Source organism: Gracilinanus agilis, chromosome 1, assembly GCF_016433145.1.
Source record: "Gracilinanus agilis isolate LMUSP501 chromosome 1, AgileGrace, whole genome shotgun sequence".
In the NCBI taxonomy this organism is placed as follows: Eukaryota; Metazoa; Chordata; class Mammalia; order Didelphimorphia; family Didelphidae; genus Gracilinanus; species Gracilinanus agilis.
Genome location: NC_058130.1, coordinates 391,677,335 through 391,704,602, shown reverse-complemented (window position 1 = coordinate 391,704,602; position 27,268 = coordinate 391,677,335). Strand labels below are relative to the sequence as shown.

At 34.3% G+C, this 27,268-nt stretch overlaps 1 protein-coding gene across 2 annotated transcripts in view; it reads left to right on the top strand.

The window, feature by feature from the left end:
- Positions 1–27,268, top strand: part of WDR7 (WD repeat domain 7) — a 486,248-nt gene that overhangs the window by 361,473 nt on the left and 97,507 nt on the right. For both annotated transcript variants that reach the window (XM_044664595.1, XM_044664587.1), the window contains 3 exons: positions 11,396–11,513; positions 21,249–21,398; positions 23,160–23,242. In XM_044664595.1, the coding sequence (XP_044520530.1) occupies positions 11,396–11,513; positions 21,249–21,398; positions 23,160–23,242 (351 nt within the window). The remainder of the gene's footprint in view (positions 1–11,395; positions 11,514–21,248; positions 21,399–23,159; positions 23,243–27,268) is intronic.

The window sequence follows — 27,268 nt, the reverse complement described above, 5'->3', positions numbered from 1 at the left end:
TGAATAAAGCAGCTATCAAATCAAAGTGTTTTATATAGATACACATAAATAATACAATTATTTCATAATTGTAAAACATATAAAGTTATTATCAAACATTTGAGAAAATGTTCCAAATCACTAATAACAGAAGTAATTAAAATTCATGACAACTGAAGTTCCATCTAATACATATCAGATTGTCAAAGATGGCAAAAGAAAAAAGCAGTTGAAAGTTCTTTGGGAAAACGTGCACAAAAACATCCTCTAATGATTTTGGAAAGCAATTCAGAACTAATCCCCTAAATCAGCAAATTTTACATACATTTTGATCCAGTGATTACCACTTTCAAAGGAGATAGAATAAGGATTCTAAGACAGAAGGAAAAGATCCATAGACATACAAATATTTATAGCTGTACTTTTTATGTAGCAAATAACTGCAAACCAAATGAGTACCTATCAATTAAGAAATGGATGAAAAAAAGTGGTAAATCAATGTAATGGAATATTATTGCTCTATAATAAATGACAAATATGAATTGAGAAAAGTGTGAAAAACATATGAATTGATGCAATACACAAAACTGAAACAACTATTTATATAATTCTGGCAATACTGAAAAAATAACAATTTTGAAAGACTCTGATAAAAGTACCTAAAAATCAAAACTTTAAAATATAATGCCCACCTCCCAACAGAGACATGATAAAATGCAGAAATAGAATGAGGTGTATGTTTTCAGACGTGGTCAATATGTTCATTTCTTTGGCTTAACTATATTTATTTCTTAAAAAAGAAAGGTTCCATTTGTGTAGTTGAGGAAAGTGAAACTGATTTAGGGAATAATGATAGAGATATAAAATGCACAAAGGGACATAAGCAACATTTAATGTTTGTGATTTCTTTGTAATGTATGATATATACTTCAAAAAACCCACATAATAATTTTATAATTATGTACAATCTTCCTTTTTTCTTTCTATATTATATTAGTCCTTTTTTGCCCAAGATCATAAGAAAAATAAAAGTGAAGGTGAGTGAATAATAATTTATGGTTTGGGATATACTATAAATGAAATATTTCACTAGATTCTTGGTCTCTCTCAATGATGGGACTTCTACCATTAGTACAAATAACATATTTTTTCTTATTCCTTGTAACTTTTGGGGTCTTGTCTTCCTATTAAATCCTCTTCAAGAGGGGAACTGGGAATCTTCCTTTGGTCTTTTAAAAAAAATTGTGAATATCAATGTACCACTTGGACTATTAATCTATTACCCCTCCATTTTGCCTCCTTGCTACCTATATCCTTTTTCAAGCAGATGTTTTCTTGATAAGATATCTTGTACCACTTTTTATGCCAAAGTAGCCATTAGTAATATACCATACCCTGTTTTTACTCACCATGCTTTTATACCCATAATTTCATTGGTGTGGTTACTCTATTCACTGATAAAGCTCATGCACTATATGTTTCTGAGAGCTGCTTTGATTAATGAATTGCCCTGTGGCCAACCAGATGAATGAGATTCTCCAAATCCAGTGAATCTAGTCCTCAATTCAATCATATTGCAATCCATCATTGTACCCATATGCAAAGTCATTCCAGTGTGGTATGAGAGTCCTGCTTTTATATTTCTCTGGCAAGAGCAATGGAGAACCTTTCACTTCTGCTCTACAGTAAGGCATCAGTGTTGGATTTAGTAGAAGAATGAGATTATTGGCATTAAAAGGATTGAGTTTTTTGTATCTGTATAGTTTCTTGGGGTAGCAAAAAAACAACTATGCTTTTATTAAATCCTCATTTAAATATAAACTGTATCCTAGAAGGAAGGAATTGAATCTTATACAATTATTACGTGATTAAGTAACATTTTCAGAGCACCAACTATCCCCAACAAAGCCTTCCTTAGGGTCTTGCACTCAGGGCTAAATAAATTTATTTTGAGTGAAAAGAAGGTTGATTAATTTTAAGGCTTTGGTTTTCATTATTATGGGAATAGTCAGGGGAATCTAGACCTATTATTAGTATGAGGAACTGTGATGTCAGAAACTTGTCTAATAATGCAGTTCAGCATCTTCTCTGTTAATGTGTTAAAAAGTTGTCTCTGTCACTGAGCAGTTTAGTGACTTGCCTGGGGTCACAAAACTAGTGTGTTTCAGAAGCAGAGTTTGAATCCTCAGTGTTCCTGACTCCAAGACTAGCCTTCTATCTATTGAATCATGCTACTGTCGTGATACATTTTTTGGTTAAAAACTGAGAGCATTCTGAATGGCAGAATAGGCCCTTCTCTGAAAAGTATTGCTTGTTTTAAAATCTGTATTTCTTGATTGGGTGTTTCATTTTGATAAAATATGAAAAAATGAAATTGTAGTAAAACAATAGGATAACAATATTTTCAGATGAACCAAGTTTTTGTTTTGGTGTGTGATCTTGCCTTCCTTATGCCTATTCCATTATGCAGAGCTTTTGCTCTGAGAGAGACCACACAGAGCCGCTGACCCAGTTGTAGGAGGTAGTTAATTTCTACCCACATATAATCACTGCTGCATCATGTTAATGAATGAGCAAGAAGCCTGTTGCTTTTCTAGAAGACTCATACCTTACTAAACTTTAAGGAAAAAAGAAAACAACCTGCTCACAGAAACCTACGTATCTACTATAAATTAGGTAATAACATTCTAACATAAGACTTTTATAGAGATTTGGGTTTTATTTTTTTTTTACAGATTTGTCTATATAAAATAAAATTGAAATTAGTTAATAAACTAAACTTTTTATTTTAAAATCAAGTTTCTTACTGTATCTTCCATTTCTAAAAATGTAAGGAGAAAAAAAAGAAAAACAAATTTATCTGTACTGTAATAGGCATAAGTTTAAAAGTAGGTGTGTAAGCAGGCTAGAAAAAGCCTTAGCTGGAGGTCATGGACCTTCTGAATGGAATGCAGGGGAAGGAGGAAGTGGCTTGTACCTGAGAGAGACTCTGTGGGGAGTGGGACAAAAAAAAAGACTGTGGCTGACCCTGGGAGATCTCAAAGCTAGGGGAGTTGTATCCAGATTCCCTGGGATCCTGGAGAGTGGTGAAGGCTTACAGCAGATGACATCAGACCTGCAGAGCAGCACCTAGTAGGGAGTGGTTTGTGATCTAGTGGACAGCATTGCAAACTTTCTCTTCCTACCTGGATACCTTGGATCACCTGTTCTGGTGGAGTCGCCTCCTGGTATCCTGAAACCATCCCTGGATTAGCTGTGAGATCCCAAGTAAAGCTACCCTCAGGTCCTCAGCCAAGCTGACCAAACCTGGCTAGAACCAGGTTGGGAGGAACTTTCCCCTTGTGACTCCAGTACAGCTTTCTTTGGGCCCTGTCTTGCTTAGATCTTAGAAGAGTGTAGTTAATTCCCTTTCCCTTGACCCTGTGGTTTGCCCTTAGTCTGTTAGTGTAGAAAAACCCTATTCTCATCCTTTGCCTTAGTTTGTCCCTGATTAAAATGTGTTATTAAACTCTTGCCTTTACTTATCAGCTTCCATAGGCTCTGTCTTGTTGATGCTGGGTGGCAGTTGGAGGCCAAAAGCCATTTCTGTTACAGACATCCAAACAGCTGTTATAATCCAGTCTCCCTACTTGTTGGACCCCTTCTTGTCATTCCTGTCTCCCACACACCCACCTGGACCATATTTATTGTTTAAGGCACCTTTCCCTGGTTTCTCCCTTAACAGTACTAATATTTTATAAAATTGGTTCTATTTTCAAATAGCTGGTTGACCCAGAAAATTAAGGACTATACATGAAAAAAGAATGCTATAAAGATAACCCAGAGAACTAAAGAAAACTGATGAAAAACTTGGGCAGGGCAAGAAATACTTTTCTACTTGATTGACTATGTATTTCTAATAATTTTTGGATGTCATTAGATCTTTCTTGGGCCTACAATATGCTGTTTTTGTTGTAATTTAGGTTGTTTTTATTTCTTTGGGGAAAGTTCTAGGATGTATGTTCATCTGTGTGCATGCCCACTGTTGTACATGTGTGTTTATTCTTTTACTTCAGATCTCATTCTGACAGATGGTGAAGCCTGACAGTTTCAGATAGTGACATTTAACTGAAATGTTCTTAAATATAATGTTTAAAGTACTTGCAAACAGATGGATAAAGAGATAGAATAGAATTAAAAATCATATTGTGAATTTAGCTTTAAAGTTTTTTCTATACACATTTCTTATTTGTAATGTATATTGTGTTTATTATGGTTGTGTTTTTTAATTTGACTGTAAAATTGGATACAGTCCAGTTTTGAAATTCTTTTCATATGAAAAAGAAAGCCACTGAGGATAATTCTCAAAATCTATGATTCTGTTAAGTGTTTCTATGCTTCTCTGAATTCTTCACATTAGCTCTTTCTTACAGTGAAGTAATATTACATTATATCCATGTACTACAATTTGCTTACCATTCTTCAATTAATGGAATTTTACTTTTTTCCAGTTGTTTGCTATCTCAAAAAATGCTACAAATATATATTTGTAGAATTTGTAACCAGTTTATGCATTCTATTTAGTTTTAAGATTAGAGCAAAGAATAAATTATTATAATGGGATGATGCCAGCTACTTGAAGGTTATGTGATTGGTTAGCATAACATAGTGTCATTCATAATCTGAATTAGCCAGACAGAGCACTCATTTGTAGTGGGAATAGTACTAGATTTGGAGACAGGAGTCCTGGGTTCAAATCCTATCTCTGCTACATTTGAATCATTTCTCTGGGCTTCAGTTTCTCCGTGCAAAAAATGATTATTTGGTCTAGATGACCTCTAAAGTCTCTCTTTCAATGATCAAAGCCACACAAATTAGTTTATTTCTGAAACTGTTAATCAATATCCAGCTAGGACCCACTCCTTTGCTACCCCTAGGTGAAAATCCCTTTCTCAATCCGCCCTAGATGAGACCCAGAACTGTGTAGTGGGCAACAGAACTTCCAGATGGCAACCATTTCTGCAGTTTGTGCTAGTTTATGGGATCCCTTGAGATCTCTGGGATCCCTTGAGATCTCTGGGATCTCTTCCTGCCTTAGTGTTTTCTGCCTTAGTATCCAGTCCTAGCCCTTTTTCACTATCTAGCCATTGGAATGTTTTACACAGCATGCTTCTTGCTAGGTCCCATGCTCATTGTTTAGAGACTTCTCTCCTTGTCTCTGTGAGCCACCCTGAATTGAAAAAAATGATTCATTGCAACTTTTTTTCCCCGTATTTTCTGATCAAAATTCAGTCTGGTATATTTTCTAGATATTTCTGGAGGAAGTGTGGTAAGGGAGCTGGGTTCTCTTTCTTCCTCCTATTCCTTCCACAATCTTGGCTCTGCCTTTCTGAGGTCCCTTATAACTCTACACCTATAAATACTATAAATCATCATTGAATGTTTAAGGTTTATATAGAGAAGTATTAGGAAACAAAGTTGGGTACGTGTGGTGGATTGATTTTTTTATTACACTTTTTTTTTAAATTTTAAACCCTTAACTTCTGTGTATTGACTTATAGGTGGAAGAGTGGTAAGGGTAGGCAATGGGGGTCAAGTGACTTGCCCAGGGTCACACAGCTGGGAAGTGTCTGAGGCCAGATTTGAACCTAGGACCTCCTGTCTCTAGGCCTGGCTCTCAATCCACTGAGCTACCCAGCTGCCCCTGGTGGATTGATTTGAGGAGGATAATGAAGAGAAGTTTGGATGGTTTATTTTTGACCCCATTAGAGATTCTTTAGCAAAGGAGTTAGTAGCATTTAAAAAATGAAGTTTTAGGTAAATTATTCCATTTGTCAATATGAAAGATAGTTTTGAAGGTAGAGTAGGGTAAAGAGACTGGTTAGTAGAATTTTACTTAAATCAAGTGTATATTAGTGATTAAAATGATCATTTGGACATTGAGAGTCATTTCAAAGAAAGAACTGATAGTGTTTGGTGACTGAATATGGGTGATTGTGAGCTCCTTAACTGTTATTTGTGCCTTTCTTTGTATTTCCATATTTGAGCATAGTGCCTGGCACATAGCGACTTGGTAAATATTTATTAACTCTAATTCTGAGAAATCACTATGAGAGTTAGAACCTGGGTGGCTGAAGAGAAAAATCATGTCACGGATGAAAATAGGGAAAAGTAGGGAAAATTTAATTGACTGAGTGGTATATTTTGGTGTCACGTAGAAATGAGGCCTCCTCAAGAAGACCCATATCTAGTCAAGAGATTGTGATTGTGGTTCATTTAGGAGCAACCAAACAGATGAAGAATGTATCATGTCCATGTTGGGGTTTGCATTTGAACAAACCATTTATTAAACTATTCAATCAATACATTTATCTGTCTGACCACTCAATTGCTTTTTCTAGATAATTTTTCTTCTTTCCCATCACTAAAGGTGAGCAACTGCTAAATCTCTTTGTCTGGGCCCTTTTCTCTCTATCTTAATGATCTTAATTCCCAAGGGTTCAAGGCCAACTTTATGTAGATTACTCTAAAATCTATATATTTAGCCCTAATCTCTATTCTTATTGCCACTTTCTTATTACCAACTCCCTTTGGGTTACCTCTGAATCTACTTTGAGATCTCAAATTCAACATATATAAAATGGAATTCATTATTTTCCCCCTAAATTCATCTGCCCTCCAAACTACCTTATTTCTTACATCCTTATTCCCCTCACATATCTTACCAGTTGCCAAATTTTGTCCACAATGTCTTTTGCATCCACTCCATCTCTCCTTTCTACTCTAGTATGAGTTCTCATTACCTCTCACCTAGACTATTCTAATTAGTCTAGATCTCCTAATTAGTCTCCCTATCTTACATTGTTACCTTTTCCAGACCATCCTCCACACACCTATTGCCAAATTGATATCTTTATCTTTATTTATTTGTTTGTTTGTTTGTTTATTTTTAAACCCTTGCCTTCTTTCTTGGGGTCAATACTGTGTATTGGCTCCAAGGCAGAAGAGTGGTAAGGGTAGGCAATGGGAGTCAAGTGACTTGCCCAGGGTCACACAGCTGGGAAGTGTCTGAGGCCAGATTTGAACCTAGGACCTCCCATATCTAGGCCTGTCTCTCAATCCACAGAGTTACCCAGCTGCCCCCCCAAATTGATATCTTTAAAACAGATCTGACCCTATTACTACTGCTGTCCTGACTGAGAAGTCCTCTGTAGCTCCTTCTTGCTTGTAGGACAAAATAGAGTGCTCTCAGTCTGAAAGTGAAAGCCCCTCACTCTCTGTCTTCCACTTTCAAGTTTTATTTCACATTAGTACAAGTCAATGCAGTGCCCATTCCATTCACTTTGTCTCGCTAGATGTTCTCCAAACATATTTCATGACCTTCCTCATTAACTTAGTATAGATATATTCCCACCTATAATGAGCAAAGCCCATCTACACCTCACAGAATCCTTTTTTCAAAGAGAATTGCAGGTATGACATCTTACATGAAAATTTTCTTGGTCTTCCCAATTGTTAGTACTCACTTCCTTTTGAAGATACCTTCAGAAGATACTTTATGTTTACTTCCTTGTCTACATGTTATATTCCTCCAGTGTAGATATTCTTAATCTTTTCTTGTATCATGGACCTTCATTGACCATCTGATAAAAGGGATGACCCCATTCTCATAAATGCATAAAAGAAAATTCAAAAGAAGCCAACTGTCAAAATGTAGTTATCTATCTATCTAAATGTAGTTAAAATAAACATATGATGTCATGGATGTGCTTTAATGCATTATATAATATAATAGTTATCTTTAATGAGTTAATTCTGAATCAGACAAGCTTTGAAGATTTTAAAAACAGTGTTCACTGAATTTGAAATGTAGATAAGTTAAAGTTAATTTTTAAAAAATAATTTTGAAGATTTTTTTTCACTTAATCTATATAAGAATTTGATGCTGTAGAGAAATCTTTGACAAGGTATTCACCACACATATCAGGTTGGACATCCAGTTGATTTTCTTAATTGTAATAATTTTTTCCAGATTTCAATATAATTTAAAAATATTCATTTCCTCCTACTTTGCAATCCCTGTGCACGCTCTCTCTCTCTCTCTCTCTCTCTCACTCTCTCTCTCTCTCTCTCTCTCTCTCTCTCTCTCTCTCTCTCTCTCTCTCTCTCTCCCCCTCTTTTCCACCTCCTCTTTCTGCCTTTCCCCTTCTCTTCTTCCCTTCCCCTAGAAGGCAGATAATACAAGTCGTACATATGTTATCATATAATACATATTTCCATGTTTGTCAGGTTGTGGAAGAAGAAACATATTACTTACACTAGAGAAAAATTCATGATGGAAATAGAGTAAAGAATGGTATGTTTCAATTTGCATTCAGATGCCCTCTGTTCCTTCTAGGGTGGTAGATATCCTTTTATTGTCATGAGTCTTTTGGAGTTTTCTTGGATCCTTGCCTTGTTGGAAGTGAAGTCATTTACTATTGACCATTTTATATTATTGTTGTTACTCTGTACATCATCTTCCTGCTCATTACAACATTCTTCTGCTCACTTCACTTTGTGTCTCTTTATATGTCTTTCCAGGTTTTTTGTGATCATCTTGTTTGTCATTTCTTATGACCATCTAGTTCACTTTTGACTGTACTATCATGTGGGAATATCTGATTTCTCTTTGTAACAATTACAGGCACTACTGATACATAGTGCTTTATTTCCTACATTCATGATTGAAGGGAAATGCACATTTAAGTTTAAAATGAGGAAAAATAAAGATGTGATTTTCCCCCCTCATCCAAGAACATAGACATTTTGAAATCCATCTGTGAATTCCTTGTTAAAATGATGGAGAGGGGTGGGTCCATGGACCCCAAGTTAAGAACCTCTCCTTCAGTGGAAAATGTAAGATCCTTTGGGGAAAGAATTACTTTTGTCTTTGTATCTTCAGGTGGTAGTTATGTTTTGTTCATTTAGAAACTCATTAAATCATAATCTTAAATATTAGGCACCACAAATCAAAAGTGAGCTGCACCTAGAGTTAAATAAGAGAAGATTTAGCTAGATTAAAATTTGGAAATTCTATTGCACTTTCAAAGCTCTGAATCTGACCCCTATTAAAAAAGTCTTTTTAGCTCAAATGACTTTTTCTGAATAATGCTGCCTGGCTTTTAATTATTGAAACACCATGATCTCAAAATTACAGATTATTGAAAGGGGAATGAAAAGACACAAGATGAGTATAATGTAGGCTGCATCATATTTCCAATTATCATTTGCTTGTAAGAAGTACCATAGCTTGCATTAATTGCAAAATAGATATGGCCATAAAAAGAGGTACAAAAGCCATGTTGAGGATACCAAGAAAAGTACCTGGTGTTTACCACATATGAAAAGACCAAGAAAAATGTCTCAGGCATGTTAGGTAGATCCTCCATAGGGAATTTATGGAACGCCTTAGACACTAATTCTGTATGAAACACGAGTTAAGTCTGAATCAAACAAGTTTTGAAGTTTCTAAAATAAGTGTTCGTTGAATACAAGATGTTTTCAAAGTCTTAGATTAGCCATAATGTGCCAAATGAAGCCTGATGCAGGAAAATTTATTATGATTTGAAAAATATTTGTATGTATTATAAATTCCAAATACTACATTATTCTTTTGTCTTTATTAGTATTGTCAGGACTTGTTTATCCACATTCATGGACAGAAATATTAGTACAGCTTATTTTATTATTTTTGGTATGAAATTAAAAAAAATTTACATTCGCACATGAATGTGATCTAGTATAACCTAAGCTAATTCAAATAAAACTCAAAGCACAATGCTAGTTATTTATTAGTCACTCAGTACATATTTATTGAATTGAATTGGGGTTAAAATTGGTGAAGCTCAGGAATGCTATCCAAAGGTCTGAACTAATTTTAGGTAGAAAATAAAAATCTTTTGAGGTTGAACATGCGGAAACTGCTCAGAAAATCATTAAACAATATTTATTTTTCTTTGGAATTTTTTTTGGGATAAGCCAATGTTTTCAGTCAAACAGACTTCTTGTATGGAAAAGACCTTATCTCACTATTCCATTTCCCATTTTCACTTGTCTATTTATCTCTCTCTTGCTATAATTTTCATTTTATTCATTCCTCATGCCTTTAATGATATTGAATATTAAATGTTTGAAGAATAAAATGTTAAGTGTTACATATAAACATATTAATCTATTTGGAAGACCAAATTAAGTTAAGCAAATTATACAGGTGTATTTTTTAATATACGTGGTTTCATGTGTATTTTAGAAGTATATTTTCAAAAGAGATTGTAAAATTACTATATGAGTTTTTATTTTTTAAGAACACCTTTATAAGTGTCTATCTATGTTCCAATATTGAACTTTAGATAAATTTGGGAGACAGATTCTTATACTTTGAGATTTTTAAATGAGCATTAATTGTGTTAGATGTGTATCCACATCTTAGTGAAAATTCTTTAGTCTTTTATTAATCTCTAATGATTTTTCAAACATGAATTTACATTACAGGCTACAAAATAAATCCTATCTCATTATGTAATAACATTCCTCACCTAATTAATGTGTATTTATGGCTTACGCTTTAACCAGAAGTCATCATGTTTGGTTTTTACTGCAGTGATCAGGAAGTTATATTTCTAGAGAGAGAGGAAAGTGTGTAACTTTGATTTTAGTAGAACTGATGGGGGTGAGAAGGTTTGGGATGCAGCAAAACATAACACATCATTATTTCACTAGCTAATTGTGCTTTTATTTTTCCATGACTGAAGTATCTTATGCCTGATCCTTTCTGTTCTTTAGAATGTCAGTATCAATTCACATGCCTTATATATTGTTACAAAATACTTCACATATTTTGAACAAGAACAAAAAATGCAGGTTGCTTAAGCATTGTGTCTAGGTAAGCCAGTCTTACTTAGAACATCTCATAGCATCGCAAAGGACAGAAATAATTGTGTCCCTTTTATTTCTTTGCTGATGTTTTTCTGGGCATTGATGCTGTTTAAAGAACTTTGGTTTTAATATCTCAAATCTTGACTTTTGATTACATATTCCTTTTAACTTTACAAGGGAAAATATAAAAGAAAAAAACTTTTCTTGACCTTTCTTGCCTTATTCTGGGCTTTGTGATATTTATTCAGTACTAGGGCTTGATAATTTGTTAACAAGGCTTTTTTAACAGTTTGGACAGATGCACACACTGTTTTCAATCTTCACGGTTAATTATTCGATTTTGTATTTGATGCTAGAACACCCTGACTCCTAATCACTGCTCATTGTTGGCAGTCTATTATATTCTAACTGTTTGAGTGCTCCCATTGACCTTGAACTGACATTATAAGCTGTGTCTAATCTTTTCAGTCTATATTTCTAATGCTTTTCTTTTTTTCCCTTTTGTCTGATCCTCGTTTAGCATCACAATGGGGCTGCCCCTGAGTCCTGCAGCTGACTCCGCCCGCTCTGCAAGACATGCCCTCTCACTCATTGCCACTGCCAGACCACCCGCCTTCATCACAACTATTGCCAAGGAGGTAAGAAGAGCTTTTGAGCAATCCTTGAATCTTGCTCTCCAAAGGAATACTTTGATTTTAACATTCAATCCTTAAATGTTGAAATTTAAACCTTAGAGAACAATAACTGTTCAGTGCTAACGGAGCAAAATTAATATGAGTGAATGAATAAGCTCTTTTACACTAAAGGCTACCTACAGATTAATGTCCACAGCAGAAAAAATTAGCTGATGAATTTATTACACTTCTGTGTACATTTTTATTTTCAAAGCTAGTGGGTTTAAATAAAAATTCTTATTGGTTCTGATGTCCTAGCATGGAGCTCAAGACTTTAAATTAAAATAATCTACATTATAATTTCCTTGTGAGAAAAGATTGCATATTTTCATTCATCTTTGTATCCCCCTGAGAACCTAAGTATAACCTTGTACTTAATAGTTATGTGTTCAGTAATTATGTTAAGCTAGAACACAAACAACTCATTTTCCAAGTACTTGCTTATAATCAAGATGGAATTGCCTATTTAAAAACTAACTAGTTTGTTGTGGCAATAGTTGTGTAAACAGAAATATAATTGAAATTGCTAAATGTTTTTTCTCTACTGTAGGTCAAAATTAAAGATTTGACTCTCAACTAATCTCAACTTTGAATATTTGAACTTTGACCTTTTTAAAATTCAAGGAAAGAACAGTAATATCTTTTCAGCAAAGATCTGATAGATTCCTTGTGGAGTGAGATGAAGGGAAGTGAAGGCAAGCTTCAGAATACTTAAAATGTTTTGATTTCATCTCATTATAAGTGTGTACTACTGTTCTTCATATGCTAAGATGATATTACTGACTTAGTATTGGTCAGATATGTACTTTGAGTTGTTTTTCATACAGTAGTAATAGATTTATAAATATGTTAGGGCATGTATCTGTGCAGTGGTTCCCAAACTTTTTTGGCCTACCGCCTCCTTTCCAGAAAAAATATTACTTAGCCCCCTGGAAATTATTTTTTTTTAATTTAAATAGCAATTAATAAGAAAGATAAATGCACCTGTGGCCATCACCGCTTTCCTGCATCGCTGCAGCACCCACCAGAGGGCGGTAGTGCCCACTTTGAGAATCATTGTGTATCGAGGATACCTCCCAAGACCTCCAGTAGATGCCTGAAACCACAGACAGTTTTCACTTTAACTTTTTTTAAATTTAAATATTTATTAATATTCATTTTTAACATGGTTACATGATTCATGCTCCTACTTTCCCCTTCACCCCCTGCACTCCCCCCCCCTCCCCATGGCCGATGCACATTTCCACTGGTTTTATCATGTGTCATCAATCAAGACCTATTTCCATATTGTTGTCAGTTGCATTGGTGTGGTAGTTTCGAGTCTACATCCCCAATCATGTCCACCCCGACATGTTGTTTTTCTTATATGTTTCCTCTCCTGCAGTCCTTCCTCTGAATGTGGGTAGCATCTTTACCATAAATCCCTCAGAATTGTCCTGGGTCATTGCATTGCTGCTAGTACAGAAGTCTATTACATTCGATTTTACCACAGTATATCAGTCTCTGTGTACAGTGTTCTTCTGGCTCTGCTCCTTTCGCTCTGCATCAGTTCCTGGAGATCTTTCCAGTTCGCCTGGAGCTCCTCCAGTTCATTATTCCTTTTAGCACAATAGTATTCCACCACCAGCATATACCACAGTTTGTTCAGCCATTCCCCAATTGAAGGACATCCCCTCCTTTTCCAGTTTTTTGCCACTACAAAAAGTGCAGCTATAAATATTTTCATACAAGTCTGTTTATCTATGATCTCTTTGGGGTACAAACCCAACAATGGTATGGCTGGATCAAAGGGCAGGCATTCTTTTATAGCCCTTTGAGCATGATTCTAAATTGCCAGCCAGAATGGTTGGATCAGTTCACAACTCCACCAGCAATGCATTAATGTCCCAATTTTGCCACATCCCCTCCAGCATTCATTATTCTCCCCTTCTTTCATTTTAGCCAATCTGCTAGATGTGAGGTGATACCTCAGAGTTCTTTTGATTTGCATTTCTCTAATTAGTAGAGATTGAGAACACTTTCTCATGTGCTTATTGATACTTTTGATTTCTTTACCTGAAAATTGCCTATTCATGTCTCTTGCCTATTTATCAATTGGGGAATGGCTTGATTTTTTATACAATTGATTTAACTCTTTGTATATTTGAGTAATTAGACCTCTGTCAGAGTTTTTCCGTTATAAACATTTTTTCCCAATTTGTTGTTTCCCTTCTGATTTTGACTACATTGTTTTTGTTTGTACAAAAGCTTTTTAGTTTAATATAATCAAAACCATTTAATTTACATTTTGTAATTTTCTCTATTCACTTTAACTTTTAACCACCTATGTTAACCTTACTATATAGTACTGTGCTCTCTCTCCCCATTCCTGCCCCTCAGTCTCAGCACTCCATGATCTCCCATCCCCACCTCCTGACTTCCACAGAAAAAGAAAAACCCTTTTAAAAAAACAAAACTCCAGGTCAAAGCAGAATAGCGGGGAGATCACTGATTCAGGTAGACCAGGGGTCAGCAACCTTTTTGGCCGTGAGAACCATAAATGCTAATTTTTTAAAATGTAATTTCATGAGAGCTGTACAGTGCTCACAGTGTGCACTCCTGTAACAGTGACCTGAAAAAAAAATTGACTTTATGGCTCCTGCAGAAAGAGCCATATCTGGCCCTCAAAAGAGCCAAATATGGCTTGAGAGCCATACGTTGCCGACCCCTGAGGTAGACCCTTGGGTCCTGGTCTTTGTGTGTCCTTGAATCATGCTGACATTCTCCATTATCTGGTGAAAGCCTCCTTCTTGCTTCCCTCTTTTCCCTGGAATGACCACAGGTAACTGAAAAAAAATGAAACCTCAGATAAGGTGGGAACCACTGTATGGAGTAAAACCCTCAAGAATACCAGTTTGTGAATTCATAGAATCTTAGACTTGGTCTACCCCTAGAGCTATCTCTGTTTGAAAACCCAGTAAATACTTTTTTGAATAAATGAATGAAAAAACCTAAACATTTACTGAGTTAGTAACACTGGGTTAGGGACAATTAATCAATAATCAGTCATTAAACATTTATTAAGCACTATCAAAGTGCAGCTAGGTGATACTGTGAGTCCTCTTCCCAAGTTCAAATCTGGCCACAGACACTAGCTATATGGGCAAAAATGACTAAATAACAGCAAATGTGCCAGGATTGAGCTAAATTGGGGGTACAAAAGTAACAAGAGATAGTCCCTGCCCTCAAAGAATTCACAATCTGATGGGAAAAACAATACAGGACAGGAATTTGTCAGTTCATTGATATGGGAGAACTTTTGGAGTTCTCTACCAGTTTAGGTCAGTACTTTCTCTGTAGCTTAGAGAAGGAACTCAGTACTCAACAGCGAAGTTGTGACTTCTCAATCAAAAGCTAGTATGTATCAGAGATAAACTTCAAGTGAAATCTTCTTGGTTTTGAGATTAACTTCATGACCATCACTCTACATAGTCTTTCAACTTATGTAATTTATGTATTTCCATGAATATCCCATAATATTTGTTGTTTAGTTGTGTCTGATTCTTTATGATTCCATTTGGGGTTTTCTTGACAAAGATATTGGTTTGCCATTTCCTTCTCCAACTCATTTTAGAGATAAAGAACTGACTTAAACAGGGTAATGTAACTTGCCCAGGATCACACAGTTTATAGATTGACTTAGGAAGGATCAGAGGCTAGATTTGAGCTCAGGAAGATGAGTATCCCTGACTCCAGACCCAGCACTTTATTCACTATATCATCTTATTGCCATATTAGGGCTTCAAAGGTACTCTAAAGGCTATCTAGTCCAATCTTTTCATTTTACAGTTGAAAAAATGGAGGCCCATTTAGGTGAAAATTAGACTCAGTCATTTAAATCTAGGCTAACAAAATGATGATGTTACATGTAAATATAACCAACAGATAAATATTTTCCCCTACAATTTTGTTTTTAACATTTCTAATATTAGTTCTACATTTTAATAGTGCCTTAAAGTTCACAAAATGCTTTCTTCACAACTACCCTATGAGCTAGGTAGTGTGTAAAGTCAAATCCACAAGCATTTAAGTGTCTGCTATGTAAGTGCTGGAGACAGAAATTAATGCAGATACAGTCCCTTATCCTGTTATACCTATTTTCCAGAAAGAGAAACTGAGACTCAGAGACTTTGTGGTTTACAAATCCCTACTTGATCATATCCCAAGCCGAGGTCTCCTTTTGCAGTTTCACTAAACTTTACACTATATTCTATCTCCATTTATTTTCCAAGTGCCCCTTCCCCCTCCAAATTAAACTCTGGCTGATTTTGATTCAAGTTCACCTAGAGGTTCTTCCCTGATTTTTTGGAGAAGTAACTTAGAAAAAAAGGCACAGGTTTATGCAATTTTGGTAGAACACTGAAGGTACTGTAGCTAAAGGTCTTCCTGATTCCTGAGAAATGCAGTGGTATTTCTCTCCCTCTGATTTACCTTTTTATCTTGCTTCCATTGCTTTTGCTGTAACAATCCATGTAGGAAAAGGCATCAAAGAGGTGGATCCAATATGCAAGTAAAACTTCATATGCAGAATTTCAAAGTAGGAGTTTTCTTTGGTGGTACAGGAATCTCTGATATGGACAGTTTCCCCCACAAAATTACCACATTCTTCAGCTCAAGTGTCTTTTGCTGAGCACAATCAATATAACTCTATCTTTCTTTTCTTCTTTGATCCAACTTCCCCCAGTCATGTCCCTATCTTTCTTCCGTAGCCATTGTTTTCTTTCTTCCATCAACTCATTTCTGCTCTTTGTATTTCTATACATTCATTTGCCCCTATAATTACATTTTCTTCTTGTCCCGGTGTTTCCTTGAGCACTAGTATTGGCCACTTCCTTGAGAAATAAATTCATACAACCAGAGATGAATGTGACAGTTAAGATAAATCTGACTGTATCTTTCCCCGCTTAGATATCTTCCTCTCACTTTGCTCCTTTTCCAATTATTTCTCTTTAAAAAAATATTTATCATAAATTAAAGAAACACAAACTGACACAAACATTTCACATGACCAAGAAGAGGATTTGTATAGAAAACTGAATTTGTTATGTACAGTTTTAAACTGTATACTAAATTTAACATATTAGTTTCAAAACTTTACTAATAGTTTGTATTATTATCTAAATTTCCCTTTGCTTTTTTCTAAAAATATTTTATTAATTTCCTTTTCCTTCTTGCTTTCTTTCTTTTTTTTTAAATTGCTATCACTACTCATCATCCTTTCATTCCCATCTCCTTGGAAGCTTCTCCCTTGTAACAAATAAATATAATCAAGCAAGCAAATCAACACATTGACTTTGTCTGAAGGTGTTATGTCTCATTCTTTATCTCTATCCCATCACCCTCTGCCAGGAGAGGAGGGATTTCAGTGTTTTGAAATCATGATTGGTCATTGTATTGATCTGAGTTCTTCCCAAGTTGTTTTCCTTCCTTTTCCACTCAAATCTGTATTAGTTCATACAGGTCTTGCTAGGTTTCTCTGAATGCCATTTTTTCTCATGAAACAATATTTCATCACATTCACATACCATAATTTGTTTAGCCATCCCTCATTTCATTGTCACCCACTTTGATTCAAGTGTTTTGCTATAACAAAAAAGGGTTGTTATATACTTTTGTACATGTTGCTTCTTGTCCCTTCTTTGACCTCCCAGTTATAGCTTAAGCTTCCAATTATAACATATTATATAACAATTATAACAAAGGCTTTTTTGCCTTTGTATCCGAAGTACTATAATTATGTGATTGTTTTTTGCTTACTTTTCAACATTTAAAATTTTTTAGAAAGGCATTGTAGGATATAGTAGAAAAATCACTGGATTTTAATTCAGAAGAATAGAATTTTAATCCTGGCTTTGCTATCGTGTAGCTAAGAACAGGACAGGTAGGTGGCACAGTGGATAGAGTGCCTAGAATCAAGAAGACTCTTCTTGAGTTCTAATCTGACCACAAACACTTACCAGCTGTTTGACCTTGGGCAACTCACTTAACCTTGGTTGCCTATATTTCCTCATCTATAATATGTGCTAAAGAAGAATATAGCAAACCATTCCAGTATCTTTGCCAGGATAACCCAAATGAGGTCACAAAGAGTTGGACACAACTGAAAAACAACAACAAAACTGTGAACAAGTCATTTAATGTTTACCACTTTCACATTCCTCATTTGTAATAAGGGAGTATTAGCACTCAGACTACTATGCTAATACTCTGTAGCCTGGGAGAGTTGTCATTGATAGAACACTTTGTAAATCTTAAAGTATTACACAAAAATGAGCTGATGTTTTCACTTAAATAATGTCTTCTAATTAATCCTATCTAACTTCTATTGTATATTTAACCATAATAAATACATGTAAACATTGATGCCTTCTTGTAATTCATATTAAATTTGTTGTATCCTTAAAAAGAAAAACCTCACCTTTGACTAAAATCCCATCACAAATTCATCTTATACTTCTACTCAATCTCGTTTTGTGAATGGTGTTAGTATTTTCTGCCATATCTCTACATGTATATTGCATGTATAATGTACATTAATATAAGTGTATGACATTTAATAATTTCAGTAGTTCATTAAAAGGTTTTTACCTATCCACTTTCTTGTGAAAAATGTACACAGACCTATAAATGAAGGTTTACATTGCCTGACAATCCGACCAGCATGCTTTGGATGTCTTTTGTGTCCTTGGTTTTGTGCTAAGTCTATAAATGGTAGGCATAAAAAATTGTATTTTGTTAATATTGCTTAGTAAGTCATATGTTCTGATGTAAATCTAGAAGTTAGTGATTTTTATTAGTTGATTTTTAAAATATTTCCTCACCTAACCTAAAGAGGTGACTGGGTAGATACTGTAAGAGAGAGATTTTAGGTATTTATAGATATTTATTTAAAATATGGCCACCAGGAATCAACAATTCAGATTGATTCCATAATTTAAAATAGACCCAAGTCAGCATCCAGTTTAAGGTAGTTTATTTACAATTAGGAAGGTAAAAGGTAGGTAAATAGAGAGAGGGAGAGGCCAGTCCAGGCCTGGAGAGGCCTGGACAGAGAGAGAGACTTAAAAGACTAATTAAACTAGGTTACAAGCCACAAGACTTTAGAAATCAGAGAGGCTATCAGCCTACTTAAGGCAGAGTCTGGAAACGCCAAGGTAGCCCAAGGAAGTCAGCCTAACTTACCCATGTGACAATTCAGAGTAGAAGCATTCTGAGGTCTCAGTCGAAGCACCTTCAGCCCAAGTCCAAAGCCGGAACTCCTGAACTCTTGAACTTCTGAACTCCTTCCACTCCTGAACTAACTTTACCAGGTTGTAACCCACGTATTTAAAAAGATAGCGTCTCTTGTCATTTCCTGTGGGCCACCTCTAATTCAAGTGGTCTTTTAACTTTTACTCTAGATCCCAAAGAATTGTTGTCTGAAAGGATAAGCTTTTATATATTTTATTAAAAAAAAATATTGCCTTAAATGGGTAGAAGCATGAAAATTTCCTACCCAGGATTTTTTTTTAAAACAGGAAGCCAAGGAGCTCCTGTATACTTTTATTAGAAGGATCTAGAATTCTTGAGGTAATTTAGACCAGAAGATTTTTTTAAATATCAGATTTTGATATGAAAGCAGTAAGAGGTTGTTGAGAAACTCTTAGCCAAGATTTAAAAGTTATAACAAGTATATGATTTTTTAAACAACATTGTTTATTGTTTTGAAATGTGCTATTAGAAATTATGGTATTCTATTTGAATGTGCATTGTGAATCTGCTATTTGTAAGATCCATTTTCTCTCACAGAAAATCTCATTTTTGGGTAACAAAACCCTTCTAGTTCTAAGCTATATATATTTTTTGATTTTTAAAACATTCTTTTTTTTATTAGAGCAATTGATTTTTCCTTTTTCTCATCTTGTACTGGAAGTACATATATAATCATTATTTACCCTTTTTTAAAATTTATTTTACAGTGATATAAGCTTAATGCAAATGCCTGAGGAGCCTATGAGACTGTAATTTTATGCCTTTCTGGCTGATTCCAGGAGAAGGGAATGCAAGAGCCATTAATCGTGCTAAGAAAGCACAAGGTCAAAGAGAATCTGACTGAGAATCTGCATGGATTGCAGGAGTTCTATGCCAATATTGAAGGGCTTGAAACTGGGTTTGAGTTTTTTTGGAGTTCCAGTCTTTTCTAACATTTTAGAGGACGAGGATCCCCTTTAACTTAGATTCCTAGTAAAGCACCTAAGATTGGTTATTTATTGGCTCATTCCCTGAGAAGTTGAAGGCAAATCAGATCAGAGAGAGACATTTCCCTTGTCCTGGCCCTGAATGGGTAATAGCAAACTGCTTAAATCACTTTCATTGGGCCTTGATTCAAAGGCCTGTTATAAGTTTATTTTCCCTACATTTTTTGCACATTTTACAATTCATTCACAAGTTAATTTTTCCTTCTTTTTTCTTGAATTTTATTCTTTTTATTTTGCCAAATGATTTCATACAACCCCCATGACTCAGCCACTCATCCTTAGCTGACCTGAGGTACCCTTTTCAAGAAAAAAGGTGTGTTTAGAATTTTCCTCAGGGGGATGGGATGTGTATTAAGTTAAAAAAAATAGAAAATGTTAAAATATATGTATATTTAACTCTTTTAAGAGTAATTTCAGGGGGAAATGTATGATTCTTAGAAGGAAATGTATGTTTTTAAATTCTTTTGAGAATAATTTCAGGATAAGGATTTTGCCATCTCCCCAGAATCCAGATGACGAACCTGTTTAATGAAGGCACCAAAAGATGCCTAAAGACCTTTCACTGGATCATGAAGACCAAAATTGAACTTTGGGTGCTGTTGATTTTGAACTATGGGGAGTTAAACAAGCTGAATGCAATTTGTTTTGAATGTACTCTATTATGCCAATAGGGGACTGCCCCCAAATTGTTTTTTTTGTCAATGCGGCTAGTTTATCCATTTGTTTATCCATTTCTTTTATCCCCCAAATTCCTGAAATTTAGAAGTTGTCTATGTTTACAGATCCAGTGAAGAAAAAAGGGCCAACCTTTTTTTTTTTTTGCCGGATCTCAGGGGGAAATGTATATTTGGAAATGGGAATTTTCTATGGATACATGGGGACTATCAGACTCTATTTCCCGTGATTCCATTGGGTTTCCGGTTTCAGGTTCTTTGGGCGTGGGGATGTTTAAAAGATATAAAATAGATATAAAAAGATATATAAAAGATAGGCACAGTCTTATATATATTTTACTAACATGGTCATGGTTTTAATTAAACTACTAATTTCTCTTATTATATCAGTCTTTATCATTTTTAATCTTAACAATACTGACTCAGGAAGACCAAAGTCTACATCTTGTAAGTGTTTCTTATATGTGACTCTGGGTAAATCCTTCATCCTCCATATCCCTCAGTTACCTCACTTATAAAATAAGAATAATAATAATGACATCTACCTCCCAGGGTCATTATGAAAAGAAAATGAGATATTTGTAAAATGCTTTGAATGTCTTAATATACTATATATGAGGTATTATTAATTGTTATTATGTCTTTGATGATTTTTTGTCAAAAGATGCAATAAGAAAAAGCCTAGTGTATAGAAACATAAGACCAAATATTAACAGAGTGTTCAATATAATATCTCATCCTTTTTGTAGGTCCACAGACATACTGCTCTTGCAGCAAACACCCAGTCACAACAGAATATCCACACTACAACTCTTGCTCGAGCAAAAGGGGAGATCCTGCGAGTCATTGAAATTCTTATTGAAAAAATGCCCACAGACGTTGTGGATCTTCTTGTTGAGGTACTATCATGATTTCACCAATAAATAAAAACGATAACATGTTCCAGTGCAATGATAAAATGCAACTAAATGGATTTTCTTTAAAGGAGTATATGTTTATGTATAATATTTAGGATTTATATCAAATTGAGTTGATTATATTTATTTGAATTTTCCATCATTTCCAAAGTTTTTATTGTTTAAATTTCTAGTTTAAATAAGGTAAGTGACAATGTCCATTCATAGTTTATAGGCTAGACCAAATTTTTCAATATATTTTCTCATGTATATCCATATTTTTAAATAAAACAAATACAATATCCATTCTGAAATTATAATACCTCAATGTTGCTCCTCCAATCTGTAGATGTTAATTGCCTTTAAAAGTAAACATGGCTTCCTCTTTAATTTTTCTATTTAATATTTATAGTTAATAAATAGTATTTTTATCAACTTTATTTTTATTTTTATTATATTCATATATAATATTTATTATATTATATTTTATTAGTTTATTAATTATAAGTAATATTTCTATTTAATAAATATATTTAATAAAAATAAATATTTAATATTTAGCTTGCTTATAGAAAAACATTTAATTTTCTCTATTTTATGATGTTACTTTTACATACCCATTTGGCACTTATATTTGTATAAGCTGTGAAATGTTAATCTAAAGTCTTAATTTCTTTTATCCATTTTTTCAGTGCAATTTTTGTAAGGTAGGAAAACAATTGAGTAAAAATTTGAGTAAAAAATCTATGACAAGTTTCTCTGAATATATATGTAGATATGATATTACATATATGGAACTGATTCACATTAATAAGGATAAGAGAAATTAATTCCTCAATTACTAAGTAAAAAATACAGGTAATTCTCAAGAGAAGAAGCCCATGCCATTTATAATCATGTGTATACACAGAAAGTTACTGAACAGTGCATGCCCTTTGACCCAGCAATGTCCCTACAAGGCCAGTACCCAAAAGTGGCCAAAGAAAGTGGAAAGTGCATATATGTACATAGTTCTGTACTTGGAAGTCTTTTGTGCTTTTTTTGTGGTGGCCAAAACAAAACAAAAACTGAGAGTTAAGGGTGATGACCATAAATTGAATAATGACTATATTGTTTTAATGTGATGGAATTATCTAGTAAGAAGTGAGTAAATAGATCATTTCAAAGACACATGGGAAGACTTAAATGTATTTATCAGAGAGCAGTAAACAGAATCAGAAGAATGATTTATAATATGATATCAATATTTTAAAAATGAATAATTTTGAACACTTTTATAAACTGATGAAGAAAGAAATAAGCAGTACCAAGAGAACAGTTTGCACAGTAACAATATGGTAAAGGCAAAGAGCTTTGAAGGCTATATAACTATGATCATCAGTACAGTGACCACCCATGATTCTAGAGGACTGATGCTTTCCATGATAGAGAGGTAATGGATTTAGGGTGCAGAATGAGATTTATATTGTTTATGCAGCCATTGAGGAGATTTATTTTAGATTTTACCACTGTGGAATATTCCATGGACTTTCAGATGAGGACTATGATTTTGATAGTTTTACTTGTTTTACTTTGTTATAAAAGACCTCTCAGGATCAGGATGTTTGGTAAATGTAACATAAAACCAAAATATTTCAAAGACTTTTAAAAATTATAAACATTAATACTAGAAAGTGGCAAAATTAGGAATTAAAATATTTTTGGTAAAACAATTAAATAAACTATTGGAAAATAATGCCAGATCTGTGACTTTTTCTCCCAAAGGTGATGGACATTATAATGTACTGTCTTGAAGGATCTTTAGTTAAAAAGAAGGGACTTCAAGAATGCTTCCCAGCCATCTGCAGGTAAAGGAAATCTATAATAAAACAGTGAAGCAAATTCTGTGCAATGTAATAGCTTTTTATACTTTGTTTTATTAGTCTACCCAATTAGAAATTAGGGCATTATGACATTTAACTGCAACATGGAACATTGTCTTGCAGGAATTCCACCCTGCCATTTTCCATGTTGCATTAACATGTTTTAAATTAAAATTTTGATTTTAAAAAATAGAATAAGGAATCTATTGAATGTGTCCATCCTCTGTTATCTATTCCTTAGGAGTGAGAAAAAAGCATTTCTGAAGGAATATCAGCCAGTTTTTAAAACTACTTGTTAAATATACTGCTAGTAAAATGAAAATTCTTTTCTTCTGCCATTATTCTTTAAATACCCACCTCATTTTTTCACCAGCGAATTTTACTTGTAATATGTCAAGCAATAATCACTACTTTTATATTTTTGTATGTGCATATATTTATTTATTATTTATGTATATGTTATTAAAATATGTTTTGTATATTTTAATTATATCAAATTTATTCTCATTCTCTTTTGGAAAACATAGTCCTATTTGCATTGAAAGAAGACAAAGTTTTAATTATTATGTTGAATAGATTAACTATCTCTGTAATAACCATGAATATTGTATAATATATATTTATTTCCATAGGCATCTATCTGAAGCAAAATAATTTTCTAATTTAAAAAGAAAACACATTATCATTAATTTTTCTTGATTATCTTTAGATTTGTTTATAAAGCCTGGTCACCAAGAGATTTTCAGTAGCAGTGGCACCATGCAAGTCAGGTTAAAGCTAATTTGAAAATTTCCCCAAATGATGTTTAATTTTAGTCAGATGTATATGGTTTTCTTACCATCCCAGTATGTTTCCATGCCTGCTTATTAAAAGCACTAGTTTTTGTGCCTTACCTCAACACTGCTTCCTAAACCTTTTGTTTTTCTGGCTAGTCATTCATCCTAGTCTATCTAATTTGCAATATTCTCTAGCTTAGGGCAACAAAAATGCTAAAAGAGAAATATTAAAAAAGAGAAATGGAATATTTTCTTTATATGCATGAATTTTATTTTGTATTATATAAAATATTTTTCTATATTTTCTATATCATAGGTGATACAGAGGTATCTTAGAATATAATAATATTAATTTTCCTTTGTTGCTATAATGGAACAGTTTGTTCCTTGTACTAAAATTATGAGGTTATATTGTAGCTAGTGGTTTTTTTAGAAAAATTTTAGTTTGTATTTTTCAGATTCGCTATTTTAAAATCAGTTAAAGCTTAAGAAAAGGAACATGTTTATAAAGGACTTTTAAATTAGATTTTGAGTTATTTAGGAATAGCATTGTGGTTAAGTTTATCCTACCGAACACAATTAAACAAATAAACATACCTTCTTGGAGTGATTCCTTAGGACTCCTTGGGATGTTTCCACCATCCCTCATTTCTCAGTACAAGGATTCTTAGGTTTTTATTAAGTAATTAAATAAATATATATTAAACAATTGTGTAGAGAGCATTGTATTATCTGCTGGGAAAAATAGAGAGTTTAGCCATGACACAGTTCTTACTGTCATGGATCTGAAATTCCCTAGATTTTCACCATGTCACATATCATACAAGTGCCTACTATGTAGTAGGCCCTAAGCTAACCACAGAGGGAAAAATTAGGCCGTACTTTCAAGGTATTCACAGTCTACTGAAGGAGACAACATACAAACAAATAGATGGAAATGGGATATAAGTAGCATCTTTTACAAGTCCATGTAAAATCTTGCGCTCACTTAAGCCTCTAAAAATTGAACATCTGTTTGGTTGTTGAGGAGATATGTATCTCTAGGATTAGTACGTTCTACATAGTTATTTTAATGTTTTTCCTTGATTTTATGGAGCACAGGGTAAAATTAAACCTAAGCCACAATGTTTAATAGCTTGCACCAGTACATAAAACTGATTGTCCATAATTTTGAAAATTATATGACAAATTCAGTGAGGTAAGCATGGTCTTTGCCTTGAAAGAGTTTATAAACTACTTAGATAGGGTGAAAATAACTAACAATAGTCACATATGCTAAATGTTAAATGTGTAGAATAGTCATTAAGTGATGAAATTCAGAAAATGACGGTAACTTAGGTAACTCATGCTTATATATAGGTTGGTAAACTTCTTTCCTGGCAATAGTTATCTGTATAAGTAGATATTATAAATTGTATACATAAATAGTATATTACAACAATGAAACTGAGTCTTTGAGAAGTTTAGGGATTTGTCCAAGTTCACTGTAAGTGTGGTTTTAGAGTAAATCAAGGATAACTAAGCACTCATCTTGGAAGGGGACTAGAAGTCCACGCTATGGAACTCTGAGAGAATTACGCTTGGGAGGGGCCAGCAGCAAGAGGAGTTTGGAGGAGAATTCTGAAGGTCCTCAACTTTCACTTCTCTCTTGATTAGACAAGGAGCTGTGGGGTTGATTCTTCAGTTGGGAGGTTTGGATGGTGGGGTGGATCCTGGGTGAATTGGGTTCCTTGGTACTTTATGTGTGACTATTGGGAGATCACAAATACCAACAAAGAAGACATTGAACAGCAATTCTCCCATTTGGCCGGTGAGCCCAAACTCCTGGGGGAGCAGACTTGAAGGAAGCAGGTCCCTTCCCTGATCCTGCCTGAATCCATTGATCCTGTTACTATTTCCCTCTTATATTAGTTAGAAATATTTGATAGGAGACTGTAGGGGGAAGAGAGAGTTAGCTACTGTGACCAAGCCACAGAAGTCCAGAGCTGCTCTCTTGGGGAGAAGACATAGTTGATAGAGAAGTTCATCCTTTCCCTCCTTCCTTGATTCCCCTATACCTTTTTCCCCTGTACCCAGAATTTAATTTATCCTTCAATAAACCCCTGATAGTTTGATACTTAGAGTCTGGAACAGTTACATTGAGAGGGGGAGGTGACTGATCTTGGGGCTAAGGGGAAGACCATTATCTGACTCCATCTTGAGGCATAAATCTACTTGTACTTAGGAGTGGGGGGGAGGACTGGCTCTGGGGGTTGGATCTAATCCATTAAAGTCTCAACTGAACTTCAATACCTTCCTTCAACATCCTCATTATACTTTTTCCAGTTTGGGAAACTCATTGAGTTTATTCCCTTCTAGGTCTTCCCTGGGGTGGGGGTGAGTGAATAGCTGATCTGGCCCATTGAAAGCTAAAATCCACCCATCTACCATCAATACTCACCCCATACATCACACAGCTAGTAAATGGTGAAACTGAAACTTAAACCTCTGTTTCCTGATTTAGGGTCCAAATCTTTACACTCTATTGCTCTGCTTTCTCTAAGAGAACACTAAGGAGGGGGAAGGAACCTCCACTATGGTCATCCAAAGCAAGGCCAAAACTAGAATGGAAACAATTGAATGAACACTGCCTGTGGCCATGTTCTTTGTCAACTTTTAGCTAAAATAATAGTTTCTATTGACAAAAACTTCATTTTAAATCTAAACTTATAGGCAACATGGAGAAAATGAGTATATAGTTTATTAGACCCTCCAATATAATATTTTTTGTTTAAATCCTTAAATCTCCTACATTCTTTTTTTTAGACCCTTTCCTTTTGTCTTAGTATCAATTATAAGACAGAAGGGCAAGGGTTAGGCAAACAGGGTTAATTGACTTGCCCAAGGTCACACAGCTAAAATGTATCTGAGGCCAGATTTGAGCCTGGGCTACCTGCATGCCCCTCTTACACTCTTTTAAAGGTGTTTTATTTGTCTCCATTTGTAGCTCAGGCTGCCGTCCATAATGGTTGGTATGGTGAAGACAGATTTTAAAGTGGAAAGGTAGTTTCATTTTGATTTCTTGTCTCTTAGACAATCATCTGAAAATTTTAAAATGTACAGCAAATAGAAATAACATATTTGAAAGTGCTTTGTGTGATTAAAAATGCAGGGTATTGTTCTCATGTGAATTCACATGTACAAGAATATACAAGAATAATAGTATATTTTTTTAGAAAATGTTGGAAACATTTTA